This window comes from Dama dama, chromosome 12 (genome assembly GCF_033118175.1).
Source record: "Dama dama isolate Ldn47 chromosome 12, ASM3311817v1, whole genome shotgun sequence".
Taxonomy (NCBI): Eukaryota; Metazoa; Chordata; class Mammalia; order Artiodactyla; family Cervidae; genus Dama; species Dama dama.
In genome coordinates, this window is record NC_083692.1 from 73,899,545 (window position 1) to 73,919,188 (window position 19,644).

The following is a 19,644-nucleotide window of genomic DNA, read 5'->3' on the forward strand; positions in this document are numbered from 1 at the left end:
ATTTCTTTTGCTTTAAAGCAGCACATTCTTAATATTTCTCCAATGTAAGTTAAAATAAATAAATAAAAGTCATTTATTAATATAAGAAAAGAAATAATTTTTCAACTCAGTGAAAATCCATTTGCTTGTGTATTTAAGAAAAATTCTCAAGGGAACTTCACTTGTAAATCAACATTTGACACTTGAAAATTTGAATTACAGGGATTATAATGTGGAATACAAGTATTGTAGTTTGATTTATTTGTATTTTGTTTTCCAAGTAGAAGCAGATCACTCAAATATCTTCCTTAACCTTTCTAAGCTGGTTTAGATTTAGGAGGAGTAAATCAAATATTTCTAGAAATGAGAATAATGATAATTAAACCAAAGCGATTTATTAAGTATACATAAGTTAGGTAAAATGCTTAGCATAGTGTTGTGAATATAGGTAGTATTTAATAAATAGATTTATTTTTTATAGTTCTTGTTATCATCGTTATTACCATCTAGTAATTTTATATCATATACAAAAGAATATATAGGCAAAGTTTTACTCTCTTCAAGTGATAAGCATATAAGTACTGGAAATTTGAATTTGTATTCTTAATGGAATAAATACAAAACATATATCTGAAACTGCTGATAGCTTATAGATTTGAACATATTTTCAGTTCAGTTAACAGGTCAAAATATGTCTAAATTGGGGAGCACACAGAGGAATTGCTGACTACATGAAAGATCTAAAAATTGCACCTTGCATCCATATGCTAACTTGTCAGTCTCTTTATGGCATTCTTAATCTCTTTATTTCTCAGTGTATAAATAGCTGGATTCAAGAGAGGTGTGATTACTGTGTAAAACACAGCAAGGAACTTGTCCACCCAAGAGATGCTAGGTGGCCACAGATAGGTGAAGATGCAGGGTCTAAAGAACAGCACCACCACTGTGATGTGGGAAGTGCAGGTAGAGAGTGCCTTTGATGCCCCATCCTTGGAGCGAAGACAGACAGTCACCAGGATGTAGGTGTAAGAGATCAGCAAGAGAATGAAGCAAGTTGTAGCCAAGACTGCACTGTCAGCATTTATCAACAGTCTCAGAGTATGAGTATCCATGCAGGCCAGTTTGATCACCAGAGGAATATCACAGAAAAAACTGTCCACTATTCTGGGTCCACAGAAGGGAAGATCTAAAATTATAGCTAGTTGACTTGTGGCATGCACAAAGCCAGTGATCCATGATGTCAGTACTAGCCCGATGCACTTCTGTCTGTTCATGATGCTGGAGTAATGGAGTGGCTTGCAGATGGCTACATAACGGTCATAGGCCATTGTCACAAGCAGTACCATCTCACCCCCTCCAAAGAAATGTACGCAGAGGATCTGGCTCATGCAGCCCCCAAAGGAGATGGTTTTATTATCCTTTAGGAAGTCTGTGGTCAGTTTAGGAGTGGTCACTGAGGAAAGGCAGAAGTCAACAAATGAGAGATTGGCTAAGAGAAAGTACATTGGGAAATGGAGATGAGAGTCAGTGATGATTAAGAGCATGATGAAAAGGTTTCCCAGGACAGTCACCAGGTAGAGTGCAGAAAATGACAGTAAGAGGAATTTCTGGAGCTCCCTTGAATTACAGAGTCCATGAAAAATGAACTCAGATACCATGGACTGGTTTGCTTCCTCCATTTAGTACATTTCTAATGTAAGACCAGAAGAGCTGCACTAAGAACTTCTAGAATGGAAAGAAGAATTTATGTTTGGGTGCTAGAGATGTATTCATGTGCAAAATTGAAACCCTAACAGTGTACTAAATTCCAAAATTAAAATAGTTTTATTGAGTTTATGGTGGACACAATCTCCTAGATCCAGAGGTAATTAAATGTAGAAGGGCAGGTCAAAAACTTTACCTGTTAAAGGTATAGTTCTTAAAAGTGAAGTCGCTCAGTCGTGCCCAACTCTTTGCGACCCCATCGACAGTAGCCTGCACCAAGCTCCTCCATCCATGGGATTTTCTAGGCAAGAGTGCTGGAGTGGGTTGCTGCTTCCTTCTCTAGGGAATCTTCCCAACCCAGGGATCGAACCCAGGTCTCCTGCATTGTAGACAGACGCTTTACCATCTGAGCCACCAGTTTTTATGGTTATGCAAAATTAATATTCTGATACAAGTGCCTGTAGTAATGCATTTCGTAAACAGTTTTTCCAAGACTTGAACCTGCATTTTATACAGAGAAAATGCACGTGTAATATATATTTGGAAGTTCTTCATTTTTCAGGCTCCATTCAGGGCAGTACTCTAATACTACATTTCTCACACAAAACTTGCTTCTCAGAAGCAAAACTATTTCTAAGTAGCTGTGTGTGAACAGACTTAATTGAACCAGTCCTGAAACTGTGAGAAAGAATAGTTTATCAAGAGAAGAGGTTCATGTTACAAAAGAAACCCCAGATGCTGGTTGCACTTTTCTAGTGCTAATATTTATTTCCACACATTTTGAATCTCTCTGTGATAGGATATATTCATAAAATTATATATTTCCGAGCCTCAGTAACTCCAATTATTAGCATATAGTGACTGCTCTTTGACCCTCACTTGAAGCAAATTTCTCTTTTGAGAGTAGCTTAAATAATAAAATACTGAGAGCTATGTTTACTCCTGACTCTCCTTAGAACATATGCATTATAATATCACTTGTATTATCAAAGTGTTCACTTATATTATATAAATTTATCTCTGTAAAAATATATGTATATATGTTTTTCTATATTATGTAAGCCAAACAGCAAGGTCTTCTTTCCTTCCTTCCTTCGGTCAGTCAGTCAGTTCAGTCTCTTAGTCGTGTCTGACTCTTTGCAATCCCATGGACTGCAGAACGCCAGGCCTCCCTGTCCATCACCAACTCCCGGAGTTTACTCAAACACATGTCCGTTAAGTCAGTGATGCCATCCAACCATCTCATCCTCTGTCGTCCCCTTCTGCTCCTGCCTTCCATCGTTCCCAGCATCAGGGTCTTTTCAAATGAGTCAGCTCTTCGCATCAGGTGCCCGAAGTATTGGAGCTTCAGCTTCAGCATCAGTTTTTCCAAAGAATATTCAGTGTTTATTTCCTTTAGGACTTGATCTCCTTGCAGTCCAAGGGACTCTCAAGAGTCTTCTTCAATACCACTGTTCAAAAGCATCAATTCTTCGGTGCTCAGCTTTCTTTATGGTCCAATTCTCACATCCATACATGACTACTGGAAAAACCATAGCCTTGACTAAATGGACCTTTGTTGGCAAAGTAATGTCTCTGCTTTTTAATGTGCTGTCTATGGTCATAACTTTCCTTCCAAGAAGCAAGCATCTTTTAATTTCATGGCTGCAGTCACCATCTGCAGTGATTTTGGAGTCCCAAAAAATAAAGTCTGCCACTGTTTCCATTGTTTCCCCATCTATTTGCTATGAAGTGATGGGACCAGATGCCATGATCTCAGTTTTCTGAATGTTGAGTTTTAAGCCAACTTTTTCACTCTCCTCTTTCAATTTCACCAAGAGGCTCTTTAGTTCTTCTTCGCTTTCTGCCATAAGGGTGGTGTCATCTGCATATCTGAAGTTATTGATATTTCTGCTGGCAATCTTGATTCTAGCTTGTGCTTCATCCAGCCCAGCATTTCTCATGATGTACTCTGCATATAAGTTAAATAAGCAGGGTGACAATATACAGGCTTGAGGTACTCCTTTTCCTATTTGGAACCAGTCTGTTGTTCCATGTCCAGTTCTAACTATTGCTTCTAACTGTTCCTTCCTTCTCTCCTTCTTTATTTCTATTCTTTCCTCTTTAGTCTCTTTTCATATCTCTAATTCTTACTATCCTTGTTTTTAGACAATATAGATTATGAAGCTGAATATCTAGCCCTTATTAAGTATCAAGTCTATGTTCAGAACTTTAGAAGTATTTATTTGCTAGATATTCCTTCCATAGGGCTCAAAGCATTTTGTGTTTTCAATTGCAATGTGCAAATTGCCTCATCTTTTACAGCATTGATAATACAATATGTTGCCATTATGATGATAAGAAGTGGAATTGGAATATAATTTTAATTGTCTTTATTGCAAGATTAATAAATGATTTTCTTCTATTTTTGCAGCTAAATAGTTGCAATAAGGTAAATACCTTATTTTCTTTGACTATCCTGCTCTCCCTTTGTTGTATGTATATATATTTTTCCCATTGGGTTTTGCTCTTTTCAGGTTTACACTATTTTTTAAAATGAAAAATCAACATGTTTTATGTCCATGTGACTATTATCTCAGTACTGAATTTCAACTTCTTTATCTTTGAAATGAAGTGAAGTGAAGGGAAAGTGAAAGTCTCTCAGTCGTATCTGACTCTTTGTTACCGCATGGACTATACAATCCATGGAATTCTCTAGGCCAGAATACTGGAGTGGGTAGCCTTCCCCTTCTCCAGGGGATCTTCCCAACCCAGGGATCAAACTCAGATCTCCCACATTGCAGGTCAATTCTTTACCAGCGGTGCCACCAGGGAAGCCCCAAAATACTGGAGTGGGTAGCCTATCCCTTCTTCAGTGAATCTTCCTGAACCAGGAATTGAACCCGTGTCTACTGCATTGCAGGTGGATTCTTTACCAACTGAGCTATCAAATTTTGGTAATTTTACAGCATAATATCTGATCAGCTATATACACACACATCATCTATTTTAATAATCACATTTCTTGCTATTTTGTAGGAGAAAAACTCGATTTTTTCCAAGTATTAATTTAGAAAGTATTAGAACTGGAAAATAAACTGAGGTTTGTCTGACCCCAGTGCTTCCAGGATTGCTTCCCTACTAAAAATGGCTTGTGGTAGGAACCTTGATTTTGAGAAAACTAAGAAAGTAAAAAAAAATTTTTTTGAAATAGGACATTTTGTTCTATAAACAGGTGACTGAGAAAAGAAGGAAATGTAAATAACCAATAACAATAGGGAAAGAGATTTAAGTTTACATTAAAATCAATTCATTTTCATTTTTGTCTTTAAATTGTATGGTGCTTTGCTTTGTTAATATTTGACTGCATCAAATATTTACTCCATTCACTAACTTTGATCAATGACAGTACTGGAAATAGAGTTATTGAATGGTCCTACAGTCCACTCCTGGGCGTATACCCCAAGAAAACTCTAATTTGAAAAGATACATGCATCCTAGTGTTCATAGTTGCACTAGTTACAATAGCCAAGACATGGAAGCAACCCAAGTGTCCATCACCAGAGGATTGGATAAAGAAGATGTGATTATTGTATATACAATGGAATACTGCTACTCAGTCAGAAGAGAGAATGAAATATTGCCAATTGCAGTAACATTGGTGTACCTAGGGGTTATCCTATTAAGGGAATTAAAGTCAACAGGGAGACGCAAATATCATATGATTTAACTTATGTGTGAAATCTAAAAGGAATGTGGATATAAATGAACTTATTTACCAAAGAGAAACAGAGTCGCAGATATAAGACACAAATTTATGTTTACCAAAGGGGATGGGGAAGAGGAGGGAGAGAAATGAGGAGTTTGAGATTAACGTATACACACTACTATATATAAAACAGATAGCCAACAAGGACTTACTGTATGGTACAGGGAACTATATTTAATATCTTTAAAAAACTAATAAAAATATACATATGCATATATTTATATATGCACTGAATCACTTTGTTGTATACCTGAAGCTAACACAACATTGTAAATTAACTATATTTCAATTAAAAATGAAATTTGAGGCATAGTTTATGACTATTACTGTCACTACAAACATTCAGCACAAGTGCTATAAACATTGGTGGCAATGAGTTGAATCAATCAGAAAAGAGAGCCTGTCTACTTTACAAGGGAGGGGTCACCTTACTTCCCCAAATCACCCCATCTCTCTCAGATTGAATAGGTTTTAAGCAGAAAGATGGGTTACTGGTCAGTGGTTAAGAGGAAAGGGGTGCCCCCAAAAGACCTGGTTTTCTTCTTAAACAGTGAAAAAAAGTTAAAAAAAAAATACTGAAACAGCATAAGAATTTGCCAAGGTGACTTTGGTCCAGTTTAGCTTTGCTTCAACCCCCAGTTACTGTACTGCTATTTTAAAATTTCCACGATCTCTTAACAATTAGGGACGGTCAAGAGAAGAACAAGAGGTTTCAGTATAAAAATAAGTATTTTATAAAAAAGAGATTTTTTGCGGGGGAGGGGAAGGGTAAATGATTGTTTCCTTTTTCTCTATGTCCTAGAATTGCATCAGCAAAGCCCAGAATCCACCAAGAACATTAAAGCAGTTATTCAATCTAGAGAAATAATTAAGGCTATTCATGTTTGACACTTTAATATTATATTATATTAAATATATAAATTGCAAATTTAAAAATGTATAAAAAACTGAGAAATTAAGAAAAAAGCTTTTTTGAATGTTTATAAATACAATTCCTTTCTCCAGAATTTGGCATATATCCTTCCTAGATTTTTATTGAGAATTTATATTCAAAAACATATTCTTGAAAAAAGGATTTTAGATTTTTTCTGTGTCAAATTGTGTGTATTTTGTAATTTCATTTTGTATCTATCAATATGATTTGACAGTGTGTCTATATTAGTATATGGACTTCCCTGGAGTATATAGATCAGCCTCTTTTCTTTAAGCTATGCAATATTCTAAAGACGAATAAACCACAATTTTTTAATCTTTTTAAAAATGGTGGAACATATAAAATCCAAAAAGAATTAGAAGATGTCAGGATAAATGGAAGGGTCTTTAAGAACTGATCTCACCCAATGTGAGCATATGAGAACTTCTTAGATTGTAGAAAGGCAGTGTTGGTGAACACATCCACAAACCTGGAGATGATGCATCCCAAGGTGACAGGCACAGTAGCTGCTGCATTCAGAACCATCTCAATCTTTGCCTATGTATCTCTTCATCTGGACATTTATCTAGATTCTTTATTATATTTTTAAAATAATCTAGTAAGTTTAAATAAATAGATCCCTAAGTTCTGCGAGCCACTCTAGCAAGTTAATTGCAGTGAAGGAGGAGACCCTGGGAGCCTCTGATTTATAGACAAATCAGACAGAAGTTGTCTATAATCTGGGGACCTGCTACCTCAGATTGGCATCTGAAGAAAAAGAGTCTTGTGGGACTGAGCCCATTACCTATGAGCTGTAGCATTAGCTTCAAGTACACAGTGCTGAACTGAGTTAGATTGTGGGACACCCAGAATTGAGTTAAGTTGTTGCAGATAATTGCTTCGTATGGGACAAAACCTCCACATGTGATCAGAAGTGTCAGAGATGGAGTGTTTGATGTGAATAGCAAAGGGCATTCACAGGGAAGAAACAAGCAAGAGGCAGACGGAACTGAGTTTCTCCTTTCTAATGTTATATGGTGTTTTTTCTAAACCAGTTACTATAATCTAATTTTTCTTAGTCATTGAGTGTTGTTGGGTGGGTATGTAGTCCAGAATTATTCAATGAAATATAAACCAAAGTCAGTTTTGGGGATCTGTCTTTCCCAAACAAAAGGACAAATCTTCATGTGCAGATGGATTTTCCTGATCTTTTTTTTTTTGTTTATTTGCTGCTAATGTTATGCCAAAAGTGAGGCCTTATAGAGCCCATATACAAAGAATAATAGTGAAAAGTTTAGAAAGAAACTGGATCCAAGATGCGTGTTGAGTCACTTAATCAGAGCCCATAATGGTCTTCCATCTTTGCCTTCTAGTACATGGTCATGTCTGTATCTGTAGCTTTATCACTGGTCTCCAGAGAAATCCATCCAGAGCTCTATATGATATACACAAAGGGAAGTCCCACTTCCACCTTCAAGTTAACATGTCAAAACTGAACTTATATTATAATCTACCCCAATGCCTTGATAAGTATCATTACCATTCCCCCAGATGCCCAGAATAGACATCTATGTGGCATTCTTGTCCATACTTCAATTTTTATCTCTAGTTATACAATTTTTACTCTCAAATATGTCTTAATTCGCATCTCTTCTCTTTACTTCTGTTGTCATTTTTTGCTTCTAGTGTAAATATTTTCCCATGTTGACAATTTAAAAGACTATTGATGCTTTTCTCTTCTCCATTCTTCCCCAATTCCAGCTCATTGTGTAGTCTGTTTCCAGCTATGTGCATCAAAAGTCAAATATGATCACATGGTTTTGTATTTATATTCTTATTCAGTCAATCAAGAAAAAATTCCTGAAATCCCACAGCATATCACATAAGACTGTGAGAAGTAGTGAACAATATTTGTTTTCAGAGGAATTTGCATAAACATTTTAGAAAGTGAACATGTCAGAACGTTACTGAATACATTTCAAAATCAATTCCTGATTAAAAGAAAAGCTCCTGATAAAATAAGAAGCATTAATAAACATACAAATAAATAAAAATATAATTATTGATGTATGGCTGACATAGACTATTATCTTAGTTTCAGGTGTACAACATAGTTATGTGAAAAACACATTATGAAATAATCACCTTTATAATAAGTCCAGTTAACTTCTATCATTTTAGAAGTTGTTACAGTATTACTGACTATATTTCCTATATGTACGTAACATCCAATGAATTATTCATTTCATAGCTGGAAGTTTGTCCCTCTAATACCCTTCACTTATTTAATTCATTCTCCAACACCCAGTCTATCTGGCAACCATCAGTTTGTTCCCTTTTTTAAGAGTCTGTTTCTGTTTTGCCTTATGTTTGTTTTATTTTTTAGATTCCACACATAAATAAAATCATGTGGTGTTTGTCTTTCTCTGTCTGACTCAGCATAATACCTTCAAGTTGCTGCGATGGCAAGGTTTTCTTTTCTCTTTTTTCCCCTTTTAAAAAATTTTTAATTGGAGCATAATTGCTTTACAATATTGTTTTTTTCAGTACAACAATGTGAATCAGGCATAAATATACATATATCCCCTCCTTCTTGAGACTTCCTCCCACCATCCCCATCCCACCCCTCTTTGTCAACACAGAGCACCCACCTGAGCTCCCTGTTATGTATAGCAACTTCCAAGAGCTATTTTACACACAGTAGTTTTACAAATGTCAAACAAAGCTACTCTCTCAATTCTCCCTATACTTTCCTTCCTCCACTGTGTCCACAAGTCCATTCTCTATGTCTGCATCTCTATTCCTGCCCTGCAAATAGGTTCACGTATAAAATTTTTATGTATTATATATATCATATGCATTAATATATGTTATTTGTTTTTCTCTTTCTGAACTTACTTCACACTGTATGACAGATGCTAGGTCCATCCACATCTCTACAAATGACCCATGTTGTTCCTTTTTATGGGCTTCCTTCATACCTCAGCTGGTAAAGAATTCACCTGCAATGCAGGAGACCCCAGTTTGATTCCTGGGTCAGGAAGATCCCCTGGAGAAAGGATGGGCTACTCACTCCAGTATTCCCTGGTGGCTCAGATTGTAAAGAATCCACCTGAAATGTGGGAGACGTGGGTTTGATCCCTGGGTCAGGAAGATCCCCTGGAGAAGGGAACGACTACCTTGTTTTTATCTTTCTGAACTTACTTCACTCTTTATGACAGATGCTAGGTCCATCCACATCTCTACAGATGACCCATGTTGTTTGTGTTTATGACTGAGCAATATTCCATTGTATGTATGTACCACATCTTCTTTATCTATTCATCTGTCAGTGGATATTTAGATTGCTTCCATATACTGGCTATTGTAAATAGTGCTGCAATGAACACTGAGGTACATGTCTGTGAATTATAGTTTTCTCAGGGTATATGCCCAGGAGTGGGATTGCTGGGTCATACAGTAGTCCTATTTTTTGTTTTTAAAGGAAGCTCTATACTGTTCTCCATAGTGGTTGCATTGATATACATTCCCACTATCAGTGCAGAGAGGGTTCCTTTTCCTCTGCTGATACTCTAGCAATTGTTTGTAGAATTTTTGCTGATGGCCATTCTGAATGGTGTGAGTGGATATCTCTTGGCAGTAAGAAATTCCAAGTGGGCCTTAGGAAGCATTACTGTGAACAAAGCTAGTGGAGGTGATGAAATTCCAGCTGAGATATTTAAAATCATAACTTGATGCTGTGAAAATGCTGCACTCAATATGCCAGCAAATTTGGAAAACCCAGCAGTGGCCACAGGACTGGAAAAGGTCAGTTTTCATTCCAATCCCAAAGAAGGTCAGTACCAAAGAATGTACAAACTACTGTATAGTTGGACTCATTTCACATGCTAGTAAGATTATGCTCAAAATCCTTCAAGGTAGGCTTCAGCAGTTTATGTGAACCGAGAACATCCGGATATACAAGCTAGGTTTAGAAAAGGCAGAGGAATCAGAGATCAAGTTGCCAACATCCATTGGATCAGACAGAAAGGGAATGCCAGAAAAACATCCAGTTCTGCTTCATTGACTATAGTAAAGCCTTTGACTAGGAGGGTCACAACAATTTTTAAGAAATGGGAATACCAGACCACCTTGCTTGCCTCCTGAGAAACCTGTATGCAGGTCAAGAAGAAATTGTTAGAACCTTACATGGAACAACGGACTGGTTCAAAATTAGAAAAGGAGTATTTCAAGGCTGTATATTGTCACACAGTTTATTTAATTTATATGCAGAGTACATCATATGAAATGCTGAGTTAGATGGTCACAATCTGGAATCAAGATTGACAGGAGAAATATCAATAATCTCAGATATGCAGATGGTAACACTCTAAGGGCAGAAAGTAAAGAGGAACTAGAGAGCCTCTTGATGAGGGAGAAAGAGAAGAGTGAAAAAACTGGCTTAAAACTCAATATTCAAAAACCTAAGATCATGGCATCCAGTTCCATCACTTCCTGGCAAATAGATGGGGAAAAGTGGAAACAGTGAGTTTCTTTTCTTGAGCTCCAAAATCACTGTGGTTGATGACTGCAGCTGTGAACTTGAAAGACACTTGCTCCTTGGAAGAAAAGCTATGACAAACTTAGTATATTAAAGAGCAAAGACTTCACTTTGCTGACAAAGCTCGTATAGTTAAAGCTATGGTTTTTCCAGTAGTCATGTATGGATGTGAAAGTTGGACCGTAAAGAAGGCTGAGTGCCAAAGAATTGATGCTTTCAAGCTGTGGTGCTGGAGAAGACTCTTGAGAGTCCCTTGAACAGCAAGGAGATCAAACCAGTCAATCCTAAAGGAAATCAGTCCTGAATATTCATTGGAAGGACTGATGCTGAAGCTGAAGTTCCAATACTTCGGTCACCTGATGCGAAGAACTGACTCATTTGAAAAGACCCTGATGCTGGGAAAGAATGACAGCAAGAGGAAAAAGGGACGGCAGAGGATGAGATGGTTGGATCACATCACTGACTAAATGCACATGAGTTTGAATAAACTTAGGGAAATAATGAAGGATAGGGAAGTCTGGAATGCTGCAGTTTGTGGGGTTACAAAGAGTCATACATAACTTAGTGCCTGAACAACAAAAAGCAATGTGTTGTTTGATTCTGTTTGAAGAATTTTGTTGAGGATTTTTGCATTCATGTTCATCAGTGGTATTGACCTATAATTTTGTGTGTGTGTGACATCTTTGTCTGGTTTTGATATCAGTTGGTGGTGGCCTTGTAGGATGAATTTGCGAGTGTTCCTCCCTCTGCAATGTTTTGGAGGAGTTTTAGTAGGATAGGTGTTAGCTCTTTCTCTAAATTTTGATAGAATTCTCTTTTGAAGACATCTGGCCCTGCCTTTTGTATGTTGAAAGATTTTTAATCATAATGCTTGTGATTAATCTGTTCATATTTTCTACTTCTTCCAGGTTCAGTCTTGGAAGATTGTATTTTTCTAAGATTTTTGTTGGTTTCTTCCAGGTTGTCCATTTTGTTGGTATATAGTTGCTTACAGCTATCTCTTATGTCTTTTGTATTTCTGCATTGTCAGTCCTCATTTTTCATTTCTAGGTTTGTTGATTTCTCTTCTTGTTCTTTCTTGATGAGTCTGGCTAATGGTTTATCAATTTTGTTTATCTTCTCAAAGAACCAGCTTTTAGTTTTATTGATTTTTACTATTATTTTCTTCAATTCTTTTTCATTTATTTCTGCTCTGATATTTATGACTTCTTTACTTCTACTAATTTTGGATTTTTTAAATTCTTTTTTCTCTAATTGCTTTCAGTGTAAGATTTGTTGTTGTTCAATTGCTAAGTTGTGTCTGACTCTTTGCAGCATGCCAGGCTTCCCTGTCCTTCACACTCTCCCAGAGATTGCTCAAATTTATGTCCATTGAGTCAGCCATCTCATCCTCTGTCTCCTTATCCTCCTTTTGCCTTCAGCCTTTTCCAGCATCAGAGTCTTTTCCAAAGAATTGGCTCTTCACATCAAGTGGCCAAATAGTGGAGCTTCAGCTTCAACAGCAGTTCTTCCAATAAATATTCAGCATTGGTTTCCTTTAGGATTGAATGACATTCTTGCAGTCCAAGGGACTCTCAAGAGTGTTCTCCAGCACCACAATTCAAAAGCATCAGTTCTTCAGCACTAAGGCTTCCTAAGTGGCACTAGTTGTAAAGAATCCACTTGCCAACACAGAAGATCGCTGGGTCAGGAAGATCCCCTGGAGTAGGAAATGGCAACCTGCTTCAATATTCTTGTTTGGAAAATTCCATGGACAAAGGAGCCTACATAAGGTTAGATTTTACTTGTTTCTTGAGGTAGAACTGCTTCTGCTTCATCTCATAAATTATGGATCATTATGCTTTGATTTTCACGTGTCTCTGGGTGTTTTTTTATTTCCTCTTTTATTTCTTCAGTGATCTCTTGGTTATTTAGTGGCGTGTTGTTTAGCCTCCGTCCCTTTGTGTTTCTTATATAATTCTCCCTCAGGAAACAAGTGGAGCTTCAGCTTCAACAGCAGTTATTCCAATGAATATTCAGTGTTGATTTCCTTTAGGATTGATTTATATTCTTGCAGTCCTAGGGATTCTCAAGAGTCTTCTCCAGCACCACAATTCAAAAGCATCCTGTAATTGATAACTAAAACATAGCACTGTGATCAGAAAAGATGCTTGTTATGCTTTCAATGCTTGATATGCTTACCAAGGTTTGATTTGTTATCCAAGATGTGATCTGTCCTGGAGAATGTTCTCTGTGCACTTGAGAAGAAAGTTTATTCTGCTGCTTTTGGATGGAATGTCCTATAAATTTAAATGTATCCAGTCTAATGTTTCACTTAAGACTTGCATTTCCTTATTAATTTTCTGTCTGGTATAAGTGGGGTGTTAAAGTTCTCCATTATTTTTGTATTCCTATCATTTTCACCTTTTATGACTATTAGCATTTGCCTTATGTATTGAGGTGCTCCTATGTTGGGTGCATAAATATTTATAATTGTTACATTTTCTTTTTGAACTGATCCCTTGATCATTATGTAATGTTTTCCCTTATCCTTTGTAACAGTCTTTATTTTAAAGTCTATTTTCTCTAATATGAATATTGCTACTCCAGCTTTATTTTGATCTTCATTTGCATAGAATATCTTTTATCATTCCTTCACTTTCAGGCTTCACATGTCCATAGGTCTGAAGTGGATCTATTGAAGGCAGCATATATATGAGTGTCGTTTTGTATCCATTTATCTAGTCTTTGCCTTTTGGTTAGGGCATTTAATCCATTTACATTTAAGGCAATTATTGATATGTATGTTCCTATTACCCTTTTAAAAAATTGTTTTGAGTTTGTTTTTGTAGCTCTCTCTCTCTCTCTTTTTTCATCTTGTATTTCCCACCTAGAGAAGTTTCCATAGCATTTGTTGTAAAGCTAATTTGATGGTGCTGAATTCTCTTCACTTTTGCTTGTCTATAAAGCTTTTGTTTTCTCCATCAAATCTGCATGAGCTTCTTGCTGGGTAGAGTAATCGTTGTGGGTTTTTTTTCTTTCATCACTTTAAGTATATCCAGCCAACCCTTCTGGCCTGCACAGTTTCTGCTGAAAGTCAGTTGATAACCTTACAGGGATTCCCTTCTATGTTATTTGTTGTTTTTTCCTTGTTTCTTGTAATCATTTTTCTTTGAGTTTAATTTTTGTTAGCTTTATTAGTATGTGACTTGCCATGTTTCTCCTTGGGTTTATCCTTTATGGGACTCTCTATGCTTCCTGGATTTGTGTGACTATTTCCTTTCCCATATTAGGGAGGTTTTCAACTATCATATTCTAAAATATTTTCTCTGACTCTTTCTCTTTCCCCTCTTCTTCTGGTGCCCCTGTAATTCAATGTTTGTGTGTTTAACATTGTCCCAAATATCTCTGAGACTGTTCTATTTCTTTAAATTCTTTTTTCTTTACTCTACTCCTTGGCAGTTATTTCTACCATTCTATCCTCCAGCTCACTTATTTGTTCTTCTGCTTCAGTTATTCTGCTATTGATGCCTTCTAGTTTATTTTTCATTTCAGTTTTTGTGTTGTTTATGACTATTTATTTGTTCTTTATTTCTTCTAGTTCCTTATTAAGCTTTTCTTATATTATTTTCTCAATCTGTGCCTCCATTCTACTTCTGAGATTTTGAATCATTGTTATTGTCAATTCTTTTTCAGATAGGTTGCCTATTCTCTATTTATTTATTTGGTATTTTAGATTTTTACCTTGCTCCTTTGTCTGTAATATATTCTTTTGTCTTCTTATTTTTAAATTTCTTTTATGGGCAGGTCTATGTTCCTGTTTTGCTGGTTTTTTGGTCTGAGGCATCCAGCACAGGATCTTGCAGGCAGTCGGTTGGAGCCAGGTTTTGGTGCTGAGATGAGGACCTTGGAGAGAATTCATGGCTATTAATATTCCCTGTGGTTTGAGGTTCTCTGTTAGTCCAGTGGTTTGGACTCAGTGCTCCCACCATAGGAGCTAGGCCTCAGTCAGTGAACCAAGGGACCATGCAAATTGCATGCCATGGTGAAAAAAACAAAAGCAACAATCAAAGAAGCAGAATAACAAATTATAAAATAAAATTATAAAAAATAAAAATAAACATGAAATAACAACAAAGCAAAACAGAACCATGATGAAAAAAAAAAAAAAAAAAAAAAAGAAAGCCAGGAAAGCCTTGGTGGGAGATAGGAGGCTCAGCCCCTCTATCTTCCTGACTGGAAGAGTGCCCTGGGGAAACTTAGGTCCAAATCCCTCATGGCTAGAAAAGGCCATGAAGAGGGGGCTTAGGCTCAGGACCTTATGGCACAAGAGGGTCCCAGAGGACTGAGGTTTGGGCCCAGGATCCCAGCAGACTCACCAGAGCCCTCGAGAGCATGGGAAACACTGGCCGTGTTCCCATCCCTTAATCTCCTGAAGGTCTCTTTCTGTCCTGCTGATCTCCTCACTGTGAATGGGCCCCTCCAAGTTTTGGAACTCTTTCCCTCCCCCAGCCACCCCGTCAGTGGGTGCTGGTCCCATTCTGTCTTCTCTATTCATCTTTTTCTCTGTCCTCCTCACTTCTTACCCAGTCTTGTAGGGATTCATCCAGTTCCCTCAGGTGTTCCAGGCCCTCCACCAGTGCCTGGTAGGTGCCCGTGTTGTGAGGAGCCATGAGTTTCCATCTTCCTACTCCACCACCTGGACTCCATCCTTCATATCTTCTTTACCTGTTTACAAATGGGCATGTAAGTTGCTTCCATAACTTGGCCATAGTAAATATGCAGTGAACACAAGGATACTTGTATCTTTTCAAATTAGTGTTTTCAGTTATTTTCAGAGATATAACTAGAAGTGAAATTGCTATAACATATCGTAGTTCTATTTTTTAATTGTGGGGGAAAGATCCATACTGTTTTCCACACTGACTGCACCAACTTACATCCAAGCAACAATACACAAAGATTCCCTTTTCTCCAAATCTTCACTGACACTTGTTATTTGTTGTTGTTTTTATAAATAAGAGCTGTTCTGGCAGGTGTTAGATCTCTCATTGTGGTTTTGGTTTGCATTACCCTGATGATTATTGATGCTGAAAATTCTTTCATGGGTCTGTTGGACCCATCTGGGTGTCTTCATTGGAAAAATGTCTATTCAGATCCTCTGCCTTTGTAAATCCAACCTTTTATTTTCTGCTATCATGTTTTAAAAGCTCTTTGTATATTTTGAATTATAAGCCCTTATCAGATATATGATTTACAAATATTAATATTTTCACCCATTCAGTAGACTGAAAAACTATTAAATCTATATTTATCTTTACTCTCCAACAATCCTATGCTTATCAAGCTTGCCATCTACTGAGAAAAGTAAATGAAACAGGCATATTATGTGTTGAGCTATTATAATTAAGTACACTGCCATCGAGTGAGGAAACCATAGAAGTAACATTTATGTAACATTTGAACAAAAATATTATCTGTGAACAATAATAGTTTATATCTTTTTACTCATTTTATTTAGATCTCTTTTCTTATTCAACTGGACAAGACTTCCAATAAAATGCCAAACGTTGGTGTTGAGAGGAAGCATTTTCTCTCATTCCCAACTTTAGTGACGTGGGAGAAGGGTTTTCAATATTTCAACATTAACTATAAGTTATGCTGGAGATATCTTACATTAATCACTTATCAGAATGACTGATTTTAATTCTAAATCTACAACTGTAACTGCATTCTCTATGCTCTTATGTAGATGTTGTATTTTTTATTGTTGCTGTTTAATTGCTAACTCATGTCTGACTCTGCAACCCCATAGACTATATAACCTGTCAGGCTCCTCTGCCCATGGCATTTCCCAGGCAAAAATACTGGAGTGGGTTGCCATTTCCTTCTCCAGGGGATCTTCTTGACCCAGGAATCGAACCTGTGTCTCCTGCATTGGCAGGCAGATTCTTTGAATTTCTATTATGATTTTTTTTTGAAATATGGATTTTAGAATCAAATTGTATTAAATTAATAATGAATTACATGAAATTTGTGAGCTTTGAAAACTAGGTGGATAGCAGTATCTCATTTTGTAAGTTTATCAGAACCAATTATACAATTTAGCAAGGACTCAATCAGGGTGCAGTGCTGTTATTATGCTCCTTTCCAAGAGGGATGTGACAGGAAATTACACTCAGGCTTCAAATCACTTATAAATGAATGGTGGCTTCTAGAATTAAAGATTTATATCAGTGAGCACAGCTAAGACATTTTCATTTAAAAAATATTTCAAGAAGCCATTATAAGTCCCCAACTGTGTCTGTACACTGATCTAAGTGATGCTTTCATGATCATCTGGTATGACCCAATGTAAATTTATGCAATTATTCCTTGGTATAGTTTGTACTTCTTGTTTTTTTTTTATATTTTAGAAAATTAATAGCAATAATTGTATACCTTTTTATTTATTTATTTATATTTATTTATTATTTTTTAAAATTTATTATTAGTAGTGTTTTAACTTTTTGGCATAAAGATTGATATGTCACGATTAAGTTGATAGTTATTGGTTTAGGGATCTGACCCAAGAAATCAATTTTTTTTCTTCAGTTCATGGGAATAAAGTAACAATGAATATACTGTAAAGATTTTGTTAATATAATTTTATTTGCAAGTGACACATATCAACTATGGCTATGAAACATGCACTATTACACAGGCAGATTCATTTAAAAAGTTTGTAAGATGCAGACATAACTAGTATACCTCAGCTTACAGTAACACCAAACTGCATTCATTTTCCTTCCACATATATTTTACTGAGTATGATATATTTGTCTAGGAACATATATATTTTTGGGGAGGTTATTGAGTGAAACCTTCCCTAGAAGGCTTATTCCCTAGAAGGCTTTTCCCTTAGAATAACAGTTATTGGTTAGGTATACAGCCCAGAACCACATGGACTTTCTGAAAGCTGCACTGAATGAATCAGCAGTTGTATTCTGGGTTTTGTGTGTGTGTGTGTGTGTGTGTTTGTAGAAGGCCAAAGAGAAAGGCTTTTGTTTATTGTTTTGTTAACTTTGCATTATATAATATTTTAATTGTAACAAACCAAATAAATATGTCATGAAGAACAATGCACAAATGAAGATGGTATAATGGTAAATAGAACATTACTAATAAGCTTTCAAGTTATCTGATCTTCTTCTGGAGTCCATCCATCTCCTGGCTGGAGCATTGTCTCTGTTCTTCTCAACTTGGGGCATCTATTACTGACTACAAGGTATCTTTGCCAGGTGTTTTATATCTCAGTCATTGGGACAGGGAAAGGAATCCTGAGCTTATGTCTTTAAAATAATGGTTTGAAAGATGCACAGATCACTTCTCACATCTTATTTACAGAACTTGGTCATTCAGATACAACTGTCTATAGGGATTAGGAAATCTACTGTATAGCTGGGGAGTCATGTAGCCAGCTAAAATTTGAGAGATTTACTATTAGTAATAATAAGAATAGGCACTCGGCCACAGGGAAGAGTTAGCATACAATTGTTGAGATGTAGTTTATACACATGTTCAGCTTTACAATACAAATTATTATTCAGAGTGCTTAAATCAATTTACACCCACTCACAAGGCATAGCATTTCCTTGAATACACATTATGAACAATAATTGTTTTTGTTTGGTGTCTTTTTTAATAAACCCATTTCACAGATGTATAATACCATTTTATCATGATCATTTCCCTGATTAATTATGAGATAGTCTTCAGTGAAATAAATACCTATACACATTTTGCCCATTATCTCTCCTGTTGAGATGTTTATCTTTTTCATTCATGTGTAGGAGGTATTATGATTTCTGTATAAAGTTGTTTCTTTGATTGTTCCCTTTTACTTTCCTCTTATTACTAAATTTCTTTTGTTTTGAAGCAACATATCCTTATTATTTCCTGAATGTAAGTAAAAAAATAATGTTTCAAGCATTTTCAAATCCTTATGCTTGTGTGTTTAAGAAAAAAATTTTCAAGGAAACTGTACCTTTAAATCAATAGTTAAGACTTGAAACCTTGAATTACAGAGATTACACTGTTAAGTACCAGTATTGTGGTTTGATTCATTTAGATTTTGTTTTTCAAGTAGAAGCAGAGCAGTGAAATATATCTCTTAAGCTCTCTAGCTAATTTAGAGTTAGGGTAGATAAATTATGTATTTCTAGAAGTGAGAGTAATGATATTTAACTCAAAATGATTTATTAGGTAATACATAGATTAGGAAAAATACTCAGCATGAGATTTGGAATACAGGTAGTGTTTTTTAAATTAGGCATGCTTCAGTCATGTCCAACTCTTTGTGACCCTATGGACTGTAGCCTGCCAGGCTGCTCTGTCCATGGGATTCTCCAGGAAAGAATACTGGAGTGGGTTGACATGCCCTTCTCCAGGGAATCTTCCTGACCCAGGGATTGAACCCACACCTCTTGTCTCCTGCATTGGCAGGTGAGTTCTCTACCATTAGCACCATCCATAGAAATAAATTATTTTATAATTCTTATTATCATCACCAGGAATTTTTTTTTACAATACACAAGATGATTTAGACAAATTTTTATTTTCTCCAAGTGGTAAGAATATATGTATTAGCTCTTTGAACATATTTTCTTAATGGAATAAACACAAAAAATATATCTGAGACTACTTATAACTTACAGATATGAACATTTATAGTTTAGTTAACATGTCAAAATATGTCCAAAATAGGGAGTAAACAGTAGAATTACTGATTACCTGAAAGCT

At 36.1% G+C, this 19,644-nt stretch overlaps 1 protein-coding gene across 1 annotated transcript; it reads right to left on the reverse strand.

The window, feature by feature from the left end:
• Window positions 1-746: 746 nt before the first annotated feature.
• Window positions 747-1,658, reverse strand: LOC133066863 (olfactory receptor 4K15-like). The gene has a single exon (XM_061158260.1). It carries the CDS (start codon window positions 1,656-1,658, stop codon window positions 747-749), a length of 912 nt encoding a protein of 303 aa, XP_061014243.1.
• Window positions 1,659-19,644: the final 17,986 nt, after the last annotated feature.